At 40.5% G+C, this 23,784-nt stretch overlaps 1 protein-coding gene across 1 annotated transcript in view; it reads left to right on the plus strand.

Annotated features, from left to right (window-relative positions):
• The window catches only part of FZD6 (frizzled class receptor 6), a 32,279-nt gene that overhangs the window by 3,500 nt on the left and 4,995 nt on the right, over positions 1–23,784 (plus strand). Inside the window, exons 2-3 of the mRNA XM_026842507.1 lie at positions 19,506–19,702; positions 22,159–23,176. Of these exons, the coding sequence (XP_026698308.1) occupies positions 19,506–19,702; positions 22,159–23,176 (1,215 nt within the window). The remainder of the gene's footprint in view (positions 1–19,505; positions 19,703–22,158; positions 23,177–23,784) is intronic.

A 23,784-nucleotide genomic window follows, 5' to 3' on the forward strand; every position in this document is an offset into this window, starting at 1 on the left:
AATTTTTATTTATGTTTTTATCCTAAGCTTTCCATTTGGCAGATTGAGTTTAGGCTACTTGTGTTTTACTTTATATTTGGATTAGTTTTGTTTATACAACAAATGGTAATTTTAGGAATGTAAAACCACATGGCTTTGTGGTGTGAAGTTTTGTGTATGTTAGCTAAACAGCTGCATGACAGTGGAATCTAATTATTTGCAGATGCTTACCGTATCTGTATCTCAAAACAGTTTAACAGTAACACTGCTCATGTTACTACTAGCTCAGATTGGGAGGCTGGAGATCTGTGGTTTGTGTAGTGAGGAAAATGGATGGACACAGCAGGATAGTTCATTACAGCTGTACTTAAATAGGTGTAACTCCCCCTCGTGGCCATCCACAAAACCAAATCACTTCTAATTCCAAAGTAATTCCTATTGCTGGAACAGGTTGTCAACATAAGGCATTATTCCAGCAAGGCAAACAATATTGATGTGTCGTAATATTTTGTTCATATCTTTTAATCTGTTCTGCTGCAGTTCTGGAATGTGTCCACCGTAGACAAACCCTTAAGACTTCCTGACCTGGGTAAGATCTACAGGTCTGTAGAAGTAAAAAGGCAAAAGGCTTGCCAGTGAGTTTTTAAAGCAGACTATACAAAACCCTGGAAAATGTCCCACAGAGAACAATACAGTACCTCAGACTGGAAAAATGATTCAGTAGTGAGTCTTCTGTTCACTTCTGAGTTCATGACCATGTGCCAGAATATGTGTGTGTGTCGGGAGAGTTCAGTGCAACTGGCTGCAGTAGTGGGAGGATTTGCGTGAGAACTAAGGTCAGTTAAAACTGAAAAAGCCAGTTTGAAGTGGATTAAGAAGTAGCTTCAAAAGCTTAATGCTGAAGTTCTGTGAGTTAAAATTTTTAATGTAATCACTTAATTTGCTTCCACTAAATACAAATTTACAATTAATTCAACATGAAGACACTTCCAAAAACTGGAAACCTGGTCTCTGGCAAGCTTAAATCAGTACATAGATGTGTGTGTGTGTACACACAGTGAGGAGGAAGCTGTCCACCTTCTGTAGGTTGGGAGTTTTGGGGAAATAAGTGACGTTTTGTGTAGAAGGTTGTTACTGTGATGTTCTGCAATATAACACAGCTGTGAATTTACTGAAACCTCTAGGCAGGCATCCTGCCTCTCCCTCGTACTCCACATGAGCATTGCTTAGTGTAATACGTGAACCACTAGTACTTAAAACTTGAAGCTTAAATCTTTCTGCTCTTAAATTTTTGGTAGCTCAGCTTCAATTGGGAAAGCAGTCAATATTCTCTATCTGCCTGGAGTTATGTGTTGTCCCTGATGCTGCCTCAGAGCCTAAGTTGGAGAAGGGCTGCAGAGGTATGGGCATTGACCCAATGGAACAAGCATAGGGGGATATTTCTATTTTGCTTGAAACATTTTGTCTGTTTCTTTACCATATGTCACTGGTACTAATGGACAGGGAAGGCTTGTGTAAAAAGTGGTAAATGTATCATGCTGTACATCATATGTTACTTAGGACAAACTAAGGTAACTTTTCTAGCTTATCAGAACAAAGTGGTGATCACGAAAGATAACTGGTGGTAGAACAGAAAAATTGCTGCTTGTTAATTAAATAAACCATCATTGCTGATTACTGTGGGTACACTACAGCCACTGAAAAAAAAAAAAAAAGTGTGTGTTACCTGTAGTACTGATGTCCTTCATCAAGTGTGATTAACTTAAATTGTCTGAAACCAGACAGGTGAATGTGTGTAATCCTATTACACTAGCTTTAAGCACATCAGTCATCTGCAGAATTTAATGCTGCTTTGTCTGAACAGCATTCCTTGTCCACTTGATAATGTGAATAGTACTACCTTGCTCCTTGTTCTGAGAGGATGCTGCTTAGAATGCATGGGGTCCAGATTAATGCATGCTTGATGAAGAGAGAGTATTTACCTGATGGTAACTGGGGTTCCTCGGGATGGTGGTGGCAGTGTGATTCCCAGAGCCTCATCTTTATCCACATTCAGAGACTGTGTCTACGTTGACAGGTAATTTGGTGTTACAGGAGTGGATTGCTAGATGAAGTTGTTAGCACACTTCTTACCTGTCCCCTGCATGAGACTAAGGGGTTTTACTCTGGACTAGATTTAGGCCAGTCCTACTGTTCATGAGATCTGAAGTTGGCCTGTGGAGTACTGTCTTCCAGATCTTTCTCAACAGCAGACCTTTCTGGGAAATACTGTGGTATACTGTTGTTAGTCTCCTGCAGATTGCTGTTCCTTCCAGAGTGCTGTGTAGTGTTCACATGTAGCTGCAAGCCCTGATGCTTCCCAAGTCTCATTGTGTAGCCTGTGTCTTGGACTCCCTCTTCTCCACACTCGTATGCCAAGTGTGGTCACTGGTCAAACCAAAGGACTGTAGGTGTGGAGGGATGGGCTTAGTCCTTTAGCTGTAACCTAATCCAGGAGAACACTTGTGAATGAATGGAGTCATGCAAGCTTCCCTAAAGCTGTTCATATAGAGAAGGAAAACGTGGATAGAGCTACTGAGTTTGGAACTGCTTTGCCTTCATTGATACGAGGTGGTTAGGGCTTGGGAGCTGAGCCCAGACTGGTGGGAACACATCGTCCTTGGAGTTGGGGAAAGCCAACAGTGGGTACAAAGCTTTCAGACATAAAGGTGTATTTGTCCTTATGCTTCACCATTGTCACATGCAATTTCAAGATTGTCTTCCATGTTTTTAAGGAAGTGGCTGTTCCCCTGTGGAACCTTGTGAACTTCACCTATCAGTAGCAAATCACATCAGGGAGGACAGGTCTGCTGAGGGTGATGTGGTGACCATGATTCTAAAGGTCATTCTTCACATTATCTTTCTTTGAATAGTAGACAAGTGGACAAAATTGTGTACCATTGTGTATAGGTGGCCCACACTGTTCTCCCTCTGCTGTCCGTGAGTTGTCAGACTGTGGGATCAGGCATCTCTAACAGCTCACATCCAGTGCATTGGCCCATGGCAGCTCTGGCAACAGCATCTTGATTGTCTTGCAGGCCCTGGTGAACCATCAAGGTATGCTTGTGGGCTTCTTTTCAAGGGTCATGATGCTTATGTCTTCTACAAATCTAGCCTAAGAATAGAAGAGGATTGCGATGCCCCCTTTCTGAAGAGGGCTTTGTGGTGTTTTTAGGTGCCTTCCTGCAACCGAGAGATGCTGGTTTTCCACAGTGCTGCATGGATCATAAGGCTGTACAGAGCTCAGGCCTTTACTGCATGCAGGTGGAGGTGGCATGTGAGGTTAGTTTCCATTTGCAGGATGGATGGGATGTTCAGGATGACAGCTTGGCTGCAGGGTGTTATCTATGCCTTCATTGATAAAGACCACAAAAAGGGAATGGACTGGGAAAGGAGCATGTGGGATAGCAGATGTGGTCAAATGTCAGTGCTTTCTTTTCCAGTGTGACAATGATTAAAGATGACACACTAAAACTACTATTGTGTCATCTCTTTATCTCTCTATTCCAAATGAGAGGGGGTGGGAGTGTCTGCACTACAAAGCTTGCTGCCTTTTTCTCTCTCACTGTCTGTTTGCTGTTGATTCACCATGGCTTTGGGGCGAGCATGATTGCTTTGTCTGTCTCCCTTTACCTTTTTAGACCTTTTCTGTGTATTGTATGTAACTGTGATTGCTGCATCACAGTAGTAACTTGCTTGCCCTCTTCTCCTGAACTACATAGAGGAGATGAGTGGAGACTTGCTTGCATTCTGCTTAGCTATTAGAGGTGTGCAGGGGAGCATAAGGAAAGGTAGGCAGCTGCTATAAATGGGGGGAGAGAAACTTGCTATAATATAGAGGCACAGGGGACAGGCCTGGATAGCTGGTCTCTCTGCAGGACAGAAAGGATACCCTCTTACCCTCTTATCTGCTCCTTTCCATCCCTGTAGTGAGATAGGTAAGAGCTTCCTGGAGGGGGAAAAAAAAAATCATCTTTCCTTTGCTTAAATTTCTGGTAGATCAAGTTCTTTGAGAGAATAACCACATCCTTCCCAGTCTTGTCCATGATGTATTCCCCAGAGGGCCTGCGCAACCAGATTTCAGCAGTCCCAGTAACTACTACCACTCTCCTGTTCACTTGGCGGCTAAGTGCTCCACACATGTATCCTGCATACAGAAATTAAAAGCAGCTTTTCAGAGAGGGACTGTACCCATCCAGCCTCATGATGGCCTAGCAATGCCTCGTTACCCAGACTCCATGTCCCAGCTCTGTACTGCTTCATATGAGCCAATGCTTTTGCTAGGAAGGTACAAGTAGCACCATTTTAAGCATAGCTTAAGCATCTGGGGGTGGGGATATTTCTGAGGAGTATGCCTGGGACTGCAAACAAAATGTTGTGTGCTGAAGGTTAACATGGCCCACAGATGATAACATGAAAGAGTAGAAGAAAAGGTGGCCTTGAGTTCTTTGAACAGGAGAAATAGGGAGGATAATGGGGGGGAGGGGGCAGGAATGCACCATGGCCAACAAAATGAGCACTGTGGGAAAAGGTTAAGGAAACACTGGGTAATACAGGCATTATGAACTGGTGAGAACAGGAGGGGTCCCAGCAGCTGCCTTACTATGTCAAGCATGCTGGTTGCCACCCTCCCTTGGGTGCTTAGGTGCCTCTGAATGCAGGTGAATAGCAGTTACTGATAAGGATGGAGGTCTCTCTCAAGGACTGGGCTGACTTTGTGTAGGCCTTCATGCATCTGCCCCACTGGTTGCCTCTACAGTCAATAGTTTGGCAGTTCTAGAGAGAAATGGGGGGTCTCCTGCAGAAATTGCAGCCCTGTGACATGTCTGAAGCCTCCTGATCCTTTACCAGTTGGGCAGTAGGGTCGGTCAAGACCTGCTCTGGCCCTTTTCCGTGTCCTTGGTGGGCCTGTCAGTGACTACTTGCATAGTGTTGTTTCTCTGCCTTCCCCAGTGCCATGTCAGCTGCAGGGTGCTGCAGCATCACCTTGGGGTGAACCCCTGGGGTGTGTGCTGCCTTTTGCCTGCAGCAGTCTAGGAATGAGATGCTGGGAGAAGGGGAAGAAGAAGAGGTGCTGTTGCATATGCCTCTTATGTGGAGGTGGATGCATCCTCCTCTTTATCAGAGGCATCTGTGAAGGAGAAGCCAATGTGAGTCCTTGACTGCCTATGAGGTTACAGTACAAGCATGAATTCTGAGCTCCTTACAGCCCCCAGCTTCTCATGGGTGAAGGTCTCTGCAGTGTGATGGAGTTGCTGGGGATGTACCTGATTCTGCTCAGACTGGCTTCTGGGAGGGGTGGGTGAAAGCTCGCACCAGGTTGTCCCATCACATAGTCATAAGTTTCGTCTGTGCTACAGCAAGCAATGAGCTGTTGGGAAACTATCTCCTTTGACCCTTTGGTCTCACTAGCAGGAGGAGGCAGGGTGTTTAAAATGTCAAGGATTTGGGTGGAGATTTTGGAGGGATGAAGGAGATACTGTGTGAGGCAGCGCATGCTGAAAGGGGGTCCTGTAGTAACATCACCAGCTTTGTTAAGAGAGCACTTCCTTATATTTGGATATCTTACATATGGAGGAAGGAACAAGTGATCATAAAGTAATGGGATAAAGGAATTAGTTTCTTGCCTTACCAGCTGCCTCATCAATCCTTTAGAATTTGGATAATTTTTTAATATTTAAAAGCAAGTTGTTTTTCTTGTTTTCTTGCCTCTCAGATTGTATCTCAGAGTAAATAAAAATTAAAAGTAAGTAAAAGTTTAATAAATAAAAATAAGATGCATATATATGTCTACAGAGCAAAAATGTGTAGTAGCTACTCATGTTATAAGTTATAAATACTTGGGAATTAATTACCATGGGTTGTTTGTTTTTTTGTTTTTTTTTTTTCAAAAAGGGATTTTATGTATATCTTATTAAAAAATCTTAAGTATTGTTTTTCCTATTGCAGTAATGATCTACTCTGAGTAATAATAATTGCAATTCTATGTTTTCAAACTGTAGTGAAGGTGATCGCTACAGAAGTGAATTTAAAGGGGAAGACCTGGTTTTCCATTTTGCATGCACTCTAGTCTTCCCAGAAGCAATGATTTTATAGAAAATTACTCTGAATCAAAATTTATTGGCACATGGTGGATGCTAAGTATATAGAAAGTTGGATACATGGTGAAAGCTTCCCAAACACAAACAAACGAAGGCTGCCATCCAGTTTTCCGTTGTTCTTTTGAACTGTCTCTGGTTTGTGGCTCAGACTCTCAGGTCATTTGTTTCTGGTGCTGTGTCTGACTTGTATTGGTCTGTGCTCCTGCATTACTGAGAATTCATTCAGAAGATCCTGTCCTCCCTGTCAACCTGTGTGCATGACAGAAGCGGCTTGTACAGATTTTCTAGGGACTAAGACAATCTATTTGAATTTCAGGAAAGCATTTGTTACAGTACTGCATGAAAATGGTTAAAATTACTAATTTCTGTAAACTTTTACTAATCCACTCACTTTGTAACATGAGATGTCAGTCGGGCATGCACAAGTCAGATGACTGAGTTGAAGCCCATAAACTTGCAGTTATCTGCCTCACCACCACCTGCAGTTCTTACCTGTCTTCTGATTTCAGTATTTCCAGTTGGTCATACCTTGAGACATGGACACACTGCTTGTCTGGCCATAAGACATGTTGTGTCTCATGTGGTTACTCTTCATTTTGTTGGATTTGAGAGGCTGAGGGTGGCAGTTTATTACTTGCCATTAACACAGGAATTAACTTTGTAAGTCAGGACATTTTCCAATTTAGATACAATATTGCTGTCTCCACCTAACCAATAGCCTGGCTAGCCTGGGTCTTAGAAGAGTGAAAAACTTGATGCAGGGCAACAGTGTGGCTCCTTGAAGAGCTTCCTCAGGTCTACTGAGGTCAGCTTTGAGCCAGAGGTGTTGTGCCATATACCTGTGTTCTTCCTGGGTAGACTTGGAGCAGGATCATCACCCATGTGGAAATGGCACCTGACTGGGCTGGTGCTGGTCTGTGCAGAGCTGGTTTGGATGCCTTTGCCTCCACAGAACTGGCTTTCTTGCAATCCTGGTAGTTCTGGTAGGATGGTAAAGGGCATCGAGTTTTCTGGTGGTGTCCTAGTATTAGCATGGCTTAGGTTTAGAAAAGGATAGTTCAGTAACTTTGGGGGAAGAGGACTGGTTGTCCCTTCCAGGCTGAGTTGGCAGTGATGGGTAAATCTCTAACTGCAGATTGTATAGCTTTCTGACACAGAAACGTCTCTTGCTTTTTTTCTGTTAATCCTGCATCATTTATTTAAAATACTTAAATTTTCTCAGTGGAACAGGAACCTCAGTTTCTCTCTGAGCATACTGTCATTGAGCTGTTGACTTAAGCTATTTTTTTTTTTTTTTTTAAGACAGCTGAAATTTTTATTTTATAGAAGGTCAAAGGAGGTGTTTGAACATGGATCCCTGAGCATTCTGAGTAGTAGTCTGTTGCATAAACGCTGCCTTGGAGCTTGGTGTTAGTTGTCTAGCTTTTGGAGATATGTGCTATTTGATTCCTGCTCCTTTTGAGCATATTACTTTGGCTGTGAAGTTTATCTCTGTTTCCTGAATTCTGTGAATGTCCTTCTCGAGGTGTTATCTGTGTGAACATCAGATAGGGAAACCACTGTGAGGACTTTGTGAAGTGCCTTGGAAGTTAGGCATGACAAGTTTCTGTTGCAATAGCCAGTCCACTTTGTGTATCTGACTCGATTGCTTTTACTTGATGTTGCAGAAAACTGACAGAAGATTGCCTGAGAAGGTAATCCTGTCATGACTGAGATTTTTTCCTGACAGTTTAGGAATGAAATAGGCAAGGAAGAAAGCAAGGTACAGGGTTCCTACTCTGGTAACTTGGCTGCTGCCATTCCACTGAGGTGTGTCTCCACCCTCACAAAGGTGGGGGAAACATGAATCTGGTCTGACTTTTTTGGAACCAGAGCAGTAATGACTTCTGTTGGAATTCCCTTCAAATGAGGAGGGGTTTTTTTTATAGGTAACAAGCAGTCTATCAACAGCATTACTGGTAATCTTCTAAATTGTATTCTACACAATAAGTTCAGTGATAAATCCATTTACTCATGTAATACATGGCAAGTAGATGAAGAATTTAAGATTATTTTCAGATTCTTTGGCTACCACAGTCCAGATGTAATGAGGCTCTGTCTAGACTTCAGACGTTTGAGGGCCTGCAGTATACTTTCTTTCAGTTAACTTATATTTGTCTGTCTTTTATGCTCTGTATAGTATACATGGAGATAAAAACATATGTAATTGAAAACTTTGTATAAATAGTTCAGTTCTGTAATGGTTGGGAAAACTCTTATGTTTTGGACTGTAAATTGTAGAGGCTGGAATATCTATAATTTAGGTCAAGCTGTAATTTAGGTTAGAACCACAGAATGCAGTGAATTTTGCTAATAAGCTATTCTGGAAAGTATTGAAATACTTGTTCTTTAGTTTACTTCAGAATAACTTCTTAGTGAGATATAATATTCCTGTTTATATTGTTTCTAACCTTTGTTATAGTTTAAAAATATAGGGATATATGTATTTCTATTTTGTACTTAAAAATACTTAAGGGAAAACATGGAACTAAGTTGTTTTATTACAGAAAGAAATTCTGTAGTTGCTAGTTAATGCAAAACAGTCTAGAGCCTGTAGAAGTAAAAAGCAGAACAGCTTTATCTTTCTGTGTATACTGGCAATGGGAAGTTTAGGGCCCAGTTGTGGTGTTTGGGTAGTAGGCTTTTTTGAGTGGTGTTTTTGCATTTTGTTTTGTTTGATGTGCGTGACTGCCTTGTTGCCTTACTAACCTTTGAAAACCTTCCCTTGTGTGCCTTCTCCTTACCCTGGTTGGATTTCTGATTAATAGTCACATCAACTTTGAACAGGTATTAGGAAGGTTCAAACCTGAATGAATCTATCTATCTATCTATCTATCTATCTATCTATCTATCTATCTATCTATCTATCTATCAAAGTATATTGCAGGTGTAGGGGTGAATGATGGGGAGGAGTTTGCAAATATACTTGTGATTTTGTTGCAAATATATTGAGCATTTAGATGATGAGTAATTCAGCTCATTGAGCAGTTGCCCAGCCTGGGATCTGAACAGATGCCTGGCTTGTTGAGGTGACTGATGAAGTTCTTTCTGGCCCACTGAGCCTGCACTGCATGGCCACCTGACTGCTTGCTGGTCAGTCCCTGAGCCACTGGAGTTTACAACGCAGCATTTTTTAAGATCACTTTCCATTTGACTTTGCCTTCTAAATGATGATACTTCAGGTGCTGACTGGTTGGTAGTTCCCAGACCTATATGGCCATGGGAGGAGCAGACTGCTGGGAACAGTTCAGTTTATCAACTGTTGCAAGTTAAAGCTGTCCCCATGCTTTGTTCAGAGCCCTTTGAATGTCCAAGTACATGCGTTGCCTTTACTGTTCAGTTGAAGGACAAACATGGAAGCTCATATCTTTACAAACATCTTTCATTGCAGAACAGCATTGTTTGGTCCACTTGCTTGTTCACTTTCTTCTTTTTTTTCCCTCTATTCATTTCCTTGAACTCTAGATTGTCCTTGAGTAGGAAACTTAAACTATTTTGTCTTTTAAACTGTGGGGGTAACCTACTTTATACTCTGACAGAAGATTTCATTCTTACGTCGTAAGCATAAACACTAAACTGATTATACTTAAAAAATACATGGCCAGCTTTTAAATTAAACTACTACATTTGCCTTAATTCCGTTGTGAAAGCTACAGAAAGTAATGCTGCTTTGTTTAAAAGCAGCTTATTAAAATTCATGTGCTTTTGATGGTTTTCTTTTACCTCTGTCAAATTACGATGCACTAATAATGTGTATTAAGCTTACATATATTCAAATCTAATATATTTTATTCCTATCAGTGAATTTTAATCCTGAAAGACTTGTTGTAGTGGAGTTGCCCATGTAATTTTAACTGAGTTTAGAAAATATAGGTTATGACTGATACTTGCTGCTGGCAGTACTAGTTGATTATTACCCAAAGCTGGGGTAGTGACATGGAGTACGTGGGCTCCCAAATTAATTCATACCATCTTCATTGGTAGTTTAAAGAGTGGTTGATGTTGCACTAATGTTCACGAGTTGCACCCTGATTTCTGTTTTGTGGCTCTGCTGTTAAGTAGCAACTTCTAGCAGACATGTAACAACAAGATGCTGACTGCCTTAGTTTACATACCAGTTTAAAAGTGTCTTTAACTTACCTTTGAGCTAAATCCATCAATGTAACTTCCAGTAGGAAGAACCTAGTCTTTTCTCAACTTTGCTTTAATTCTAATTGAACTTGAAAACTTCATCCTAAATTTAATTTAGTTTCATGTGTTAGCACATTTCTTTACCATGACTTAATTGTGCGTGAATTACAAGTCAGAGATTCTTGGCAGCTGATTCACTGTGGCCATAAGCAAATTGCCACCCTTGCTAGTCCATCTAGGAATTGTATGGAGACATTAATCTCTCTGGGTATGATGCTAATCTCATTCACTTCCAGTCCAGAATAACTCTGTTGAAACAATCGTGTAGGATCAAATCAACTGTGCCATATTTGTTTCAGTGTTTTGAATTGAAACAGATTATCATTATAAAAGTAGCTAAAGGTACTATGAAGATTGTCACTATAGCTCTGAGTATAAAGAGCAATTACTGCCTGTTCTTTTGAGATCATTTATATACACCATGGTTGACAGTGGCTATATTTCCTAAAGATCACACATGAAAGTAAATGTAAATATATATTATGTTTAGGTTTTGAGGTTATACTTCAGTTCTGTAGTGACACTTACTGGACAGTAATTGTGTTTAAGTCAGGTATTCTAAGTTATTACTCATTAATTATTAATTAATGATATCATCGTTACAGGGTCCTGCAAGGAGCAAGGGAGTTGGACTCAGTGATCCCTATGGGTCCCTTCCAGTTTGAGATATTCTATGACTCTAATTATTAATCATTTAAATGAGGTGCTATTTCCTGTAAAGCAGGTAGTTTCATGAATAACAACGTGTATCTTTAGTATAGGTAGGAAACTGGGGTACACAGTATAGTGTGATTATAGACATTCCAATTTAAGCCTGTGTTTGCTTCCAGGATTGAAATATGCCGTTATGTAAGTGAAAGGTTGTAATGTTTTTGCTTTTAGGTCACAAGATTCATATCAAACCATGAAACAGGTACCATTGCTTAACATTGAGACGGATAGTGTCTCTCATCATTTAACATAGTTATCCTTAGTGTTAACTAGATTAAGTAAGCTAAATGTTTTAACTAGGTAGCTAGACCTCAGTTGTTAGGAGAGTAGGATGTTACTGTCTTAAATGACTGGCTCCAATGGCTGAACAAAGGCTCCAATCCTCTGTGTATCTCAGCAATTCAAGGTACTTCCTGTCTCTTACAATCAAAGTTTGCCACAGCTGATTGTAACACAGACCTTGATATTTGATCTGCTGTTTTCTATATTATTTAAATATTCCTGTGACATTAACCAGCAGAGTACAGGAGAACACTTTTACTTAATTGTTTTGACATACGTTAGTAGTTATCATACATCCCAGCTATAGAGACATCTGATCATCTCTGGTAATACTTTTCTCTAGGCCGAAACTGAGATGAGGTAGGACAAAGCATCTGCACTGTCTGCCTGGAATAATGAGCTTTTTTCTGTTGTGCCTTGGACTTCTAAGCCTGCTAAGCACAAAACAGAGAAGCATGCTGAGCACGAGGTTCACATAGAGTTCTGGGTTGCAATTTACTTGTTGGCAAAGCATGTTTGTAACTAGCTATTTATTCTGTACTCTGTATCATGTGTTTTCACTCATCTCAGTTGTGTAGGACCACACCATAACTAGATTTCTGAAATAGTTTGCCTCTGGAGAAAATATAACATAGACATACTTCGTAAAGAGTCTAGGATTTACTAAGTAAGGTGTTGTTGTTTTGTTCAGTGCAGAGGATATTCCTCTTGCTGGCTAGTGATGTTCTACTTGCTTTGATTGTTTGACTGTATTCACAGTCTGCAGTGGGTATCTGATTGTTTCACTTGATTCAGTTCAGACCGTTTTGCACAGGGAGGTTTCTCTACAGGGCACATGCCCCTGGTACTCTGAACTGACAACACAGTGGAAAGTTTTCATCCTACAGTCGTCAGTTCTTCGCTGCTATTGCTTGAGACAGTGCCTCTCCTATTCTACAGACTACGTCGTCTTTGGCTTTACAGTTGCTATTAGTTTGTTGGGGGATTTTTTGGTAGATTGTTAGTATATTCTAGTTTGCTTCATATTTACTGGATTTTGTTTCCCATTGACAGGAAGATGACAGCGTATGTCTTAGGACTTATATTGGCTTTGTGAGGCTTCATTCTTGGTTTTAAGAGTCTGATTTCACTCTATTTTTAGCACTGCCATCACCAAATCTGCAGATTTTAATCTCTGTTCATGTGACAGGACAGTGATTGTGCCACCTGCAGATACTGAACTTCCTGAAGAGAAGACTGTGGTCTCAAACCATATTCAAACATATACATAGATTATGCATGCTCAAACCACGACATAGATTCAGATTCTGAGTTTAATCCCAGATTTGGATGCTTAAAACATGAGCATGCATGCAGGTTACTCAACTAACCACTTGGGTAAAAAATGGTTGGTGGTTGGGACACCCATGGTCCAGATAATGCAGCCTTGAAGCTGCTGATTCTTACTGTCAGTGAGCTTGTGATCTCAGCTTTACGGTTTTTGCTTACGGGCCATGCGGCTGGAGGAGCAAATACTTTTGGTTTTGGTAAGATTTTGCTTTTTATGGTCCATCAGGAAATGCAGACCTATTATTTTCTATAATAAAACATTTCCAAATTGACTAGCTGGAAGTGAAGCCCACATTTAGAGATACCTAATTGTTAGCAGAGTTCCAGGCACAATTCACTACGTCATTTGCTGTTCTTATATGGTAAAAGTAGGCAGCTTCTGAAAATAAATCTGTATTTTACAAATCCCATTTGTGTGTGTTTGAGGCAAAGTTTTACATATTATAAGAGGTTTTTTTGGTTGATGGAACTCATTGCCTGTAAAATCTATTGGAATTTTTGAGGGACTTCATACATTTCTTGAAAAGGGTGATTCAGCCAATATATTATACTTCAGTTTTCAAAAGGCTTGACATGGTCATAACCTATGTTTTGTAAAGAAACTGTGTTGGTAACCCAATGGAGACTTTATTTCCCAATGCCTGCTTAAAGTTCAAGAAGAAAAGTAGGAATAAATAAATGTTTTTTTTCAGAATGAAGAGTATTAAATCAGTAGTTGATAGTTTTGTCCTATACCAAATAACTCACTAGAGTGGTTCCCCCTAGTCACCTACTGAAACCTCTGATACACAGCTAATTCAGAGAGATGGGTAGTGACTTTGCTGAGAAAGCAAAATACACTAAGGAGTTGCAGAAAGATTTAGTGGTAGATGCAATTGAATGATAAAATGGTAGGTAAGAATTAGGGTTGGTAAATGCAGAGTAATGAATATGGGAGAAATAACCCCCACTGTCCATACAAGTAAGTGGACACAGTATTATATTAGTTACTGTCACTCAGAGAAGGGGCTTTGTTGTCACTATGGAAATATGAGGTCAGTGTTCAAATGCAGTCAAGGCAAACAGAAGATAAAGTATATTAGGAAAGGAATAGAAATTAAAATTTAAAATGTTATGCTAATGTATAAATATGATAGGTAAATCATAGCAGGATGGCAAAATGACATGGAAAAAAAACCAAACTGTCAAAACACAAACTAGGTTGCAAAACCAGGCGTTACAATGCACAAATAAAATGCAGTATTTCCGCAGCAGTGCCTGATGAAATTATGCGATATAACTTACTACTGTAGTATTTTAGAAAGGATATAAGCATAAATGATTGAAGAAGGGATTAGATGGATTCTAGGCAGAGAGGTCTGTCAGTGTCTTTTCAATGCAGTGGTGGTGCTATAACCCGCAGCTGTAGGGGAGTCAGTTTGTCTTATACCCCTGCTTGCTACCAGCCAGGGTGAGAATGGGATGGCCCCCTAAATGCTCATTTGGTCTGACTCAGAAGGTCTGCTTGTGCTTCAGAACATCAGACTTCCTGCTCTTAACTTGTGGTCATACTTTCAGGTGTCTGACTTGTTTAAGCAACTGCTTGACAGAATCCCTTGGGAGATGGTCCTGAAGGGTATAGGGGTCCAGGAAGGCTGGGTGCTCTTTAAGAAGGAAGTGTTAATGGCTCGGGAGCAGGTAGTTTCCAGGTGCTGTAAGAGAAGCCAGTAGCAGAAAAGGCCACCCTGGCTGAACAGGGAGCTTTGGCTGCAACTCAGGGAGAAAAGGAGAGTTTACAGCCTTTGGAAGAAGGGGCTAGCCATTCACAATGATTACAAAAGAGGCTGTGAGGCTATGCAGGATAGAAATCCGGAGATCTAAAGCCCAGCTATAAATTAAATCTGGCTTCAGCCGATAAAGATAACAATAAATGTTTCTGTAAGTATGTCAATAGCAAAAGAAGGACGAGGGAGAGCCTCCGTCCCCTGCTAGATGCAGAAGGAAACATGGTAACAAGTGATGGGGGAAAGGCTGAGGTGCTTAATGCCTTCTTTGCCTCAGTCTTTAAATAAGAAGACTAGTTGTACTGAGGGAATCCAGCCTCCTCTGCCAGAAGACAGAGACTGGGATAACGACCCCTCACAATCCAGGAGGAGATGGTCAGTGACCTGCTGCATCACACAGACACACACAAGTCTATGGGAACGGATGGGATCCACCTGAGGGTGCTGAAGGAGCTGGCTGGGGTGCTTGCCAAGCCACTTTCCATCATTTACCAGCAGTCCTGGCTGACCGGAGAGGTCCTGACAGATTGGAAATTGGCCAGTATGATGCCCATATATAAGAAGGCTTGGAAGGATGATCCGGGAAATTACAGGCCTGTCAGCTTGATGTCAATGCCCGGGAAGCTGATGTAGCAGCTCATCCTGAGTACCATCACACATGTGGGACAGCCAGATGCTCAGGCCGAGCCAGCATGGGTTTATGAAAGGCAGGTCCTGCTTGACAAACCCGATCTCCTTCTACAACAGGGCGACCTGCTGACTGGATGAGGGAAAGGCTGTGGATGTTGTTTACCTTGACTTCAGTAAGGCCTTTGACACTGTTTCCCACAACATTCTCCTGGAGAAACTGCCTGCTCATGGACTGGATGGGCACACGCTTCACTGGGTAAAAAACTGTCTGGATGGCCAGGCCCAGAGAGTTGTGGTGAATGGAGTTAAATCCAGTTGGCAGCCGGTCACGAGTGGTGTCCCCCAGGGCTGGGTGTTGGGGCCACTCCTGTTTAACATCTTTATTGATGATCTAGACGAGGGGATCGAGTGCACCCTCAGTCAGTTTGCAGATGACACCCAGTTGGGTGGGAGTGTTGATCTGCTCGAGGGTAGGGAGGCTCTGCAGAGAGACCTGGACAGGCTGGAGCCATGGGCTGAGGCCAACTGCAGGAGTTTCACTGAGGCCAAATGCCAGGGGCTGCCCTTGGGCCACAGCAACCCCCAGCAGCGCTACAGGCTTGGGGAGGAGTGGCTGGAGAGCTGCCAGTCAGAGAGGGACCTGGGGGGTTGATTGACAGCCGGCTGAACAGGAGCCAGCAGTGTGCCCAGGGGGCCAAGAAGGCCAATGGCATCCTGGCTTGTGTCAGCAATAGTGTGGCCAGCAGGCACAGGGAAGGGATCTGAGCCCTGTACTCAGCACTGGTGAGGCCGCCCCTCGATTCCTGTGTTCAGTTTTGGGCCCCTCACTACAAAAAGGACATTGAATGACTCAAGCGTGTCCAGAGAAGGGCAACGGAGCTGGTGCAGGGTCTGGAGCACAGGTCGTACGGGGAGCGGCTGAGGGAACTGGGGGGGTTTAGTCTGGAGAAGAGGAGGCTGAGGGGAGACCTCATCGCCCTCTACAGCTGCCTGAAAGGAGGTTGCAGAGAGCTGGGGATGAGTCTCTGTAACCAAGTAACAAGCGATAGGACAAGAGGGAATGGCCTCAAGTTGTGCCAGGGAAGGTTTAGACTGGATATTAGGAAGCATTTCTTTCCAGAACGGGTTGTTAGGGGTTGGAATGGGCTGCCCAGGGAGGTGGTGGAGTCCCCATCCCTGGAGGTGTTTAAGAGTCGGGTTGACATAGCGCTGAGGGATCTGGTGTAGTTGGGAACTGTCAGTATTAAGTCAGTGGTTGGACTGGATGATCTTCAAGGTCTTTTCCAACCTAGATGATTCTGTGATTCTGTGTCAAAAGGTAAATATTTTTTGCAAGCTGAAAGAAATATTGTAAGAACAATTATTCTTGGCAGTTGAGTCCTTGGATTTCTACTCTGATTACTTACAGGCTGAACATAACTTTCTTCCTAATATTTTTCATTTTTGTATTTATCTGTTAAGGTAGTTTTGCAATTAAATATATTCTTTAAACAACAGTATTTAGCCGATATCAACATGCTCTAGTAAAACTCTTGCAAGCATTTAATTTTTGCTTGTCATTATCTACCTCTAATATCACAAGAATTACTATAAATAATACTGTATATTTTAGCTTTGAAATATCTTCATCTAACAGAAACTCTGTTAGAATGGTAATGGTTGGGTTTATGTCCTCACTTTCTTCACCAGATATCACGTCCTTTATGCTAATTTTCTGTATCGAGGGAGTGAGCTTACCATATGTAGCCTTATTAGCTATGTTGGAAAACACTATTTTAAAATTGTTAATTGCTTATCAAAACAGCTAATAAAATATCTCTGTTGATAAAATTGGTTTAATAGATATGAATATTGTTTTTTTATTTCTTATTTTCTAGAGAAAATATTGCTATTTTACCTAAGACTGCAAAAGTTCTTGACTGGCACCCCAAAACTTGCTCTAGAAAATTAATTTTATTTTTTATCAACTGAGATGAACCGTGGTTGACAAAAAGAAAGAATTCATAACAATCAAGACAATTTCTGCATGGCTTAATTTTTTAAAATGTCAGTTTTTATAGGAATTGTGTATGACTATCTAGGCTATTATCTTTATTTTATCCTAAGTGCCAAGGAAGAACAGAGCTAACATAAATTAACTACTGGAGCAAATACAATTTAATTGAAAAGAAAACAAACAGCATAATTATGCAAAGGGAAGTTAATTCATTTAGGGTTAACTCCTGACTTTTTTTTTCATCTGAAGCCATGTTAGCATTTAGGAAATACTCTTATACTCATGGAACTGGAGCACATTATACCAGAACTATGCTTCTCTCCTTGCCAGAAAATACTCAAGTCTTGGGTTCCTGCCAAGGCAGCCCCAGAGCAGATATCCAGAGGGGGGATCAGACTTCTGTGTGCCTGCTGTAATGGCATCTGCAGATGCAGCACGCAGCCGGAGTGCTCTGAAGGATACTGCCAACATTTTTTTGGTTTTTCATAAGGCATTTTTATGTTATTCTTGCTCTGCCTTATCATCTCCCTTCCCTCCCTCCCCACACATTCCTATGTTTATTACAAAGGTCCCTTGACAATTTGTAGATATCCCATTTTGAAGGGGAAAATTTATTTAGCAATGTCTTGTCTTTTAAACTGCATGCTCAGTAGTAGGACTTGCTCTTTGGGTATGGATGTATATATATTTGGGATACGTAAAAGCTGACAAAAAAGGTAAGGATGCTATTCTGGACTATGAAGCTAATCCTTCCTTTACCAATTGTTGGTTGAATATCTGAGGCACATAGCTGTTAATGGTAAAGAATTAAGTAAAATTCTTCCTAAATAAAAATCTTACTAAAAGCTTTGCTTACTTTGGAAAATTTTATGCAGTGTCCCTGTTTATCAGCACATTTCAAAGTGTGTTAAATATTTTATTTCTGCTTTTCTGGTGCATGAATTTGGCTATTTAGGTGTGATATGGAGATTCCTTTTTCCTGAAATACAAGAAGCATTTAATCAGAAAGCCTACTTAAAAAGAGCTTAGGCTAATGTGATCCTGCAGATGGATGTCACACTTAGCTGTGGGTTAGTTCCTCAGAACTGTGTTTAAATGAGCCTGTTTTACCCTCATGAGCTGGATGAGGAATGTCCTGGCATGGCAGACAGGACAGTGAGCCTGCAGTGGATCAGAAGCTGGGGCTTGTTTGAGAACCAGCAGGGTTGGAGCCTTTCAACACACATGCACCCCACCAGCCGTTGTCTCTGCTGGCCCGGTGAGCAGGGTGGAGGACCCCATCTGTTCTGTCCTGCTCCTGGCTGCTGCACCAGCGCTTTTACGTGGGTCAGATGGCGGTGCACTGTGTACGTGCCCTCTGTCCTGGCAACACCTGGCACCTCGTGGCCCTAGCTGATCTGTGATCTAGTAGCCATGCGTCCAGAGTCACCAACAGGTCACTGACGTTCGGTTGGCTGCTTTGGTTTGATTTCTGTCTGTGCTCGCTAACACAAGGGTCTGCTTACATAGCCCCCAGCACCACTGCTCCCTTCTCTTGCCTCTGCTGCTTTAGACATACAGCCCACATGGAAGTACAGGAGTGTGCCTGGCGATGCTGTTAGCATGCCATCTCTTGCTTCCTTCAAAAAGCTGCCCTTGTAACAACAGAGCACTTGCAGAGATGACCAACAACTTCTGGTTTATCTGAAGGTTGCACACATGGCAGTATTTTAGCTAAAATATTTTTCCCTAATGATAAAATTTAGATGAGGCAGGTTGAGGTTTTCCTTCAAAAGCCGGTCTGACTGTCTGACTGTAAGTAAGTAATAGATTGAATGAACTGAGGGGAAAAAAAAGTTGCATTAAACTTAATTCTATGAATTCTATAGTGAGAACAGTCATCAGTTATTCACAGCCTGGTGCTCGGTAATACAGGTAGACAAATTCTCAATCATGTTGAGATTTTGAAATGCAGTGTTTCAAAACCAAGCAGTAATGATATTTGGCCCTCATTAATTAAAAAACCCAAACCTCTCTAGTGTGAGAGAAGATGATGAGTGCAACGTGCCACAGGACTGAAAATGTAATTTAACAGGAGCTACAAGGACAGACACACCTTTAAAAATATCAGGGCACTTATTTAGAAGCTGACTGGTGAACTTAATTTTTTATCCCATTTAAAAAAAATGTTTCATAATGACCTTCAGTTTTCTAATATTGTCAAATAGGAAAAATCAGGTTTGAATAGTTACAGATTGGCTGAGGTCCTGGGGCAGAGACTGGGCTAGAAGTGCTGACAGAGCTTCTTGCTGCTTGGGCCATTGGCTTTTTCTCTATCACAACTGCTAAACAGTATCATTTCAAACCTCCAGGGGATCAGATATGAACCATAGTGATGAAAGTTAGTTTTGATGCCTTGGATTATCTTTTTAAAATTACTAACCAAAGCCTTTTTCTTCCCCGTAGCCTTTTCTTACACTTATGAATCTTCACTGTTCACCAGACGTCCACACATTTCTGTGCAAAGCCTTTGTCCCCGCCTGCCTGGAGCAAGTTCACGTGATTCACCCTTGCCGAAGCCTCTGTGAGAAAGTGTACTCTGACTGTAAGCAGTTGATGGACACTTTTGGAATCACATGGCCTGAAGAGCTGGAATGTACCAGGTGGGGTATTTTTCATGCTAACAGTTGGTGGGGGTGATATTTTCATACTTGACCCTAGTCTGAGTTGAAAATCTGAGGCAGAACATTAAATGCCACCTTGCTGTAGCTTCCTCATCACCTGTGGCCCTACAGTGTTTATGCATAGGACTATTATTTTATTAAAACTTTTTCATTATTCAAATGATCACCTGCATTTCCTGCTTGTGACTTTTTTGCAAGGAAGTTCTGCAACAGTACTTTTCAGTGTTCATATCCCTGCAAAAAAAATCTTTTTACTATAAGCTTCTTAAAATTTATAATATTAAATGTTACAGCATAGATTTTGCTTTGGTTTTTGATCTCCAAATGAGGCATGGTCATACTTACTTAATGGGGGTTTTAATAAAATAAAGAAATGTAAAATAGTATGTATTTGAATGGACACAGAGCATTAGAAGCCTTATTTTACTCCTAACCACTTAAATATGCAAATTCAATCTTGTGTTGCTTTTCTTGTATTGCCTGCCAAAAGTAGCTTTTTAAAAATTTTTACCTTTTTCTCAAAGATATTAATGTGTCTGTTTCATAGAGAAGACGGTTAATACTTTATTTGGGGGAAGGATGAGACTATATATATTAAATGGAAACCACTGAAAACACTTCAGTGTAATCTTGAAATTCTGACCTTCAGTGGCAGATATTTATAAATTATTGAGGCCAGATGGGTGTGGGTTTTTTTGGTGTGTTTTTTTTTTTTACATTTGTCAGGGCAAGAAGTACAGGAAAGGAGCAAAGAGTGGAAACTCACATTGTTTTTCTAAGACCCTTCCAGTTGCTAACCTGTGATAGGACTGAGATAGAGCTGGGTCACTAGTGCTGTGCCATGATCTCTGGTACAAATCTCTATTGGAGTGAATATGACAGATGGTATTAATGCCATTTCCCTTAGTTCTGTGGAAAAATTTCAGTTGTAGGCTTTTAAACCAAGAAAGTATCAATTATCTTTTTCCGTCTAGTGTGAGCTTCTGTGCAACAGTAGTGCCACTCAGTGCAGTGAATGTCTTCAAGAATTGTTTTGAAAAATTAGGAAAATTACAAGTTAATCAGTTACTTGATATATGTTTCAAATGACAGTTTAAATCACATTATGTTTTTGCAGGAATTACTGCAGCTTGAAATTATTCTGTTACTGCTAGCATTTACTGAAAATCAGCCTGCTTTGTTCATATGTGAAATGGTGTATCCCCAGCAGCCGATACAGAGAAGTCCATGTAATGCAGGATGTTCTTTCCACAGCAGAGATCCTGCTGCCGGAGCCCATGGAAGAGGAGCTGGGCAGTAACCGGAATCCTGAGATTTGCGCTCTTGTATTCTTACAGACATACATAATACCTATTAAGACATGGGTGAATAAAGTTCACGTTGTTCCCATGCCTAATGGTCTGGCCTGTAGTTAATGAAAGAACCTGCCACAGAATCCGTTTTCTTAATGATTAGTCTGGTTTTATTTGGACAGCATGATAATGTGGAGAAACAAAGAACTGAATGTTGGTTTAGCTCCAGCTGAGCTTGCAAACTGATATTGAGGTACTCTTACAGTAGCATTGACAATGAATGCTTTGAGATAACAGAATCTTGCTTTAAAAGCTAAAAAGAAGCAAAACTTTAAAAATATATTCTTAGATTTGGAATGCATATGAATATAAATACCATTTTGAGTAAATGCTTATCTGTTTGAGTTATATTTACATAATCTAGTTTGAAGATGCGTCCAACGCTGCTAATACTGTATTAACCATATAAAAAGGTCATATATTGTGACCAATTAAACCCTCAAGCAATTAAGTCTTGAGCAATTTTTAAAAGAACATTATGGAGCTATAAAAAAAATAATTTGCTAAAATACAGCCATAATTTTTTACAATGCTTATCTTTTTTGCTTTTGTCTTTTTCAGTTAGGTAGTTTTATTGTTGTTGACAATGAAATACCACTATAACACAAAATGATAATAACCATATACTAGTCATCAGTTAATTCTAGATACTGTCATCCTTCTTTCATTGTTTCTTGGTTGAAGATTGCATTTTGAAAAGACCGTTTGCCATCTCCAACAGTGCATTGTTATCCACATTATAACAAAAACAACTACTGTAAATATTTTTATGTGTATATATATATAAGTTTAGTAGAATTTAAGACTCTAAAAAAACAATTGCAATTTGAGTTGTGTTTCATAAGCAGTAAAACAACAGGTAGAGAACAACAGTTAAATAGCTGTGTTTGAATAATTTTCTAAACTGAAAATTTGAAGTCTGTTTTTTAAAATGCCACCTAATTTTTTTCACACATTGCATGCTTTGCAGTATCTGTAAAATTTAAGAGTGCTTAGAATCAGATTTTTTTCATATTTCTAAGGAACAATTATAGTTGAGAATGAGGGGCATTAAGATATTTCCTTTTCTGTTTATTTGTGTAGACTAGTCAATTGTGATGAGACTGTTCCTGCCACTGCTCCTGTAACCACAAACATACATGGAACTCAGAAGACCCCAGGCCAGACCCGAAGGGATTATGGATTCTGGTGTCCACGACACCTACACACTACCAGTGGACAAGGCTACAAGTTTCTAGGAATTGATCAGTGTGCACCTCCGTGTCCCAATATGTACTTCAAAAATTATGAATTGGATGTTGCGAAAAGCTTCATTGGAATTGTTTCAATCTTTTGTCTTTGTGCTACGCTTTTCACATTCCTGACTTTTCTGATTGATGTTAAAAGGTTTAGGTACCCAGAGAGGCCAATCATATATTACTCCGTCTGTTACAGCATAGTGTCTCTAATGTACTTTATTGGATTTTTAGTTGGGAACAGAACTGCCTGTAACGAGGCAGATGATAAGTTAGAAATTGGTGAAACAGTTGTTCTTGGCTCCCAGAACAAAGCCTGTACTGTCCTTTTCATGGTTTTGTATTTTTTCACCATGGCAGGAACTATTTGGTGGGTGATTCTTACAATCACTTGGTTCCTTGCGGCAGGAAGAAAATGGAGCTGTGAAGCTATTGCACAAAAGGCCATGTGGTTCCATGCAGTTGCATGGGGAATACCTGGTTTTCTAACCATTATGCTTCTTGCAATGAACAAAGTTGAAGGGGACAACATCAGTGGAGTTTGTTTTGTGGGTCTCTATGATCTGGATGCCTCTCTGTACTTTGTGCTTTTGCCATTGTGCCTTTGTGTTTTTTTCGGTCTCTCTCTTCTTTTAGCTGGTATTATTTCTTTAAATCATGTGCGGCAAGTCATACAGCATGATGGCAGAAACCAGGAGAAGCTAAAGAAATTTATGATCAGAATTGGAGTTTTTAGTGGTTTATACTTGGTGCCACTGGTAGCACTTCTTGGATGTTATGTCTATGAACTGGTGAACCGGAAAATCTGGGAAACAACTTGGGTATTCGACCACTGTGACCAGTACCATATTCCTTGTCCTTATCAGGCAAGTAGCAGTTTCCTTTATAAATAATACTGGAAAGTTAATTAACAAAAACACTTAAGCATCACTGTATCTGCCGTACAGTTAGTAAGTTATTTTCACAGTAAGTAATCAGTTCAAGAACATGCAGTGATAAGTTGCTTTTTAAGTCAAAATCGGTGATACTTTTGCTTTGAAATTTTTTGCTCATCAAATTGACAGTACTTGGCAATTAAATTCCAACTCGTTGCTCTAAACTACATGTTACAAACTGTTGGGGGAGGGTCATTATTCACAGTATCTGTTACATTTGGGTGCCTAGCTCAGTGTCTAAGTAACTAAGGTGAATTTTCACCAATTTCAGTTGAAGCCGAAATAATGATTCTTGAAAATCAAGTCTAAATTGGATTTAAAATGTTGCTTATAACCATAGTTTTTAAAATCACTTTCATCTTTTTCTTCTTCAAAGTGTAGAAGTGAAAAACACATGAAATTGCAAAATGAATTTCCAGTATATTTTTTCCATAATAGCTGTCATTTGCAGACTGATTTTCAGTAATGTGAAGAAATCATTAAAAAAACCAACTAAACAAAAAACAAACAAAAAAAGATAACCCAATAAACAAACTAAA

This window comes from Athene cunicularia (assembly GCF_003259725.1).
Source record: "Athene cunicularia isolate RWA chromosome 2 unlocalized genomic scaffold, athCun1 chr2_part1, whole genome shotgun sequence".
NCBI lineage: Eukaryota > Metazoa > Chordata > Aves > Strigiformes > Strigidae > Athene > Athene cunicularia.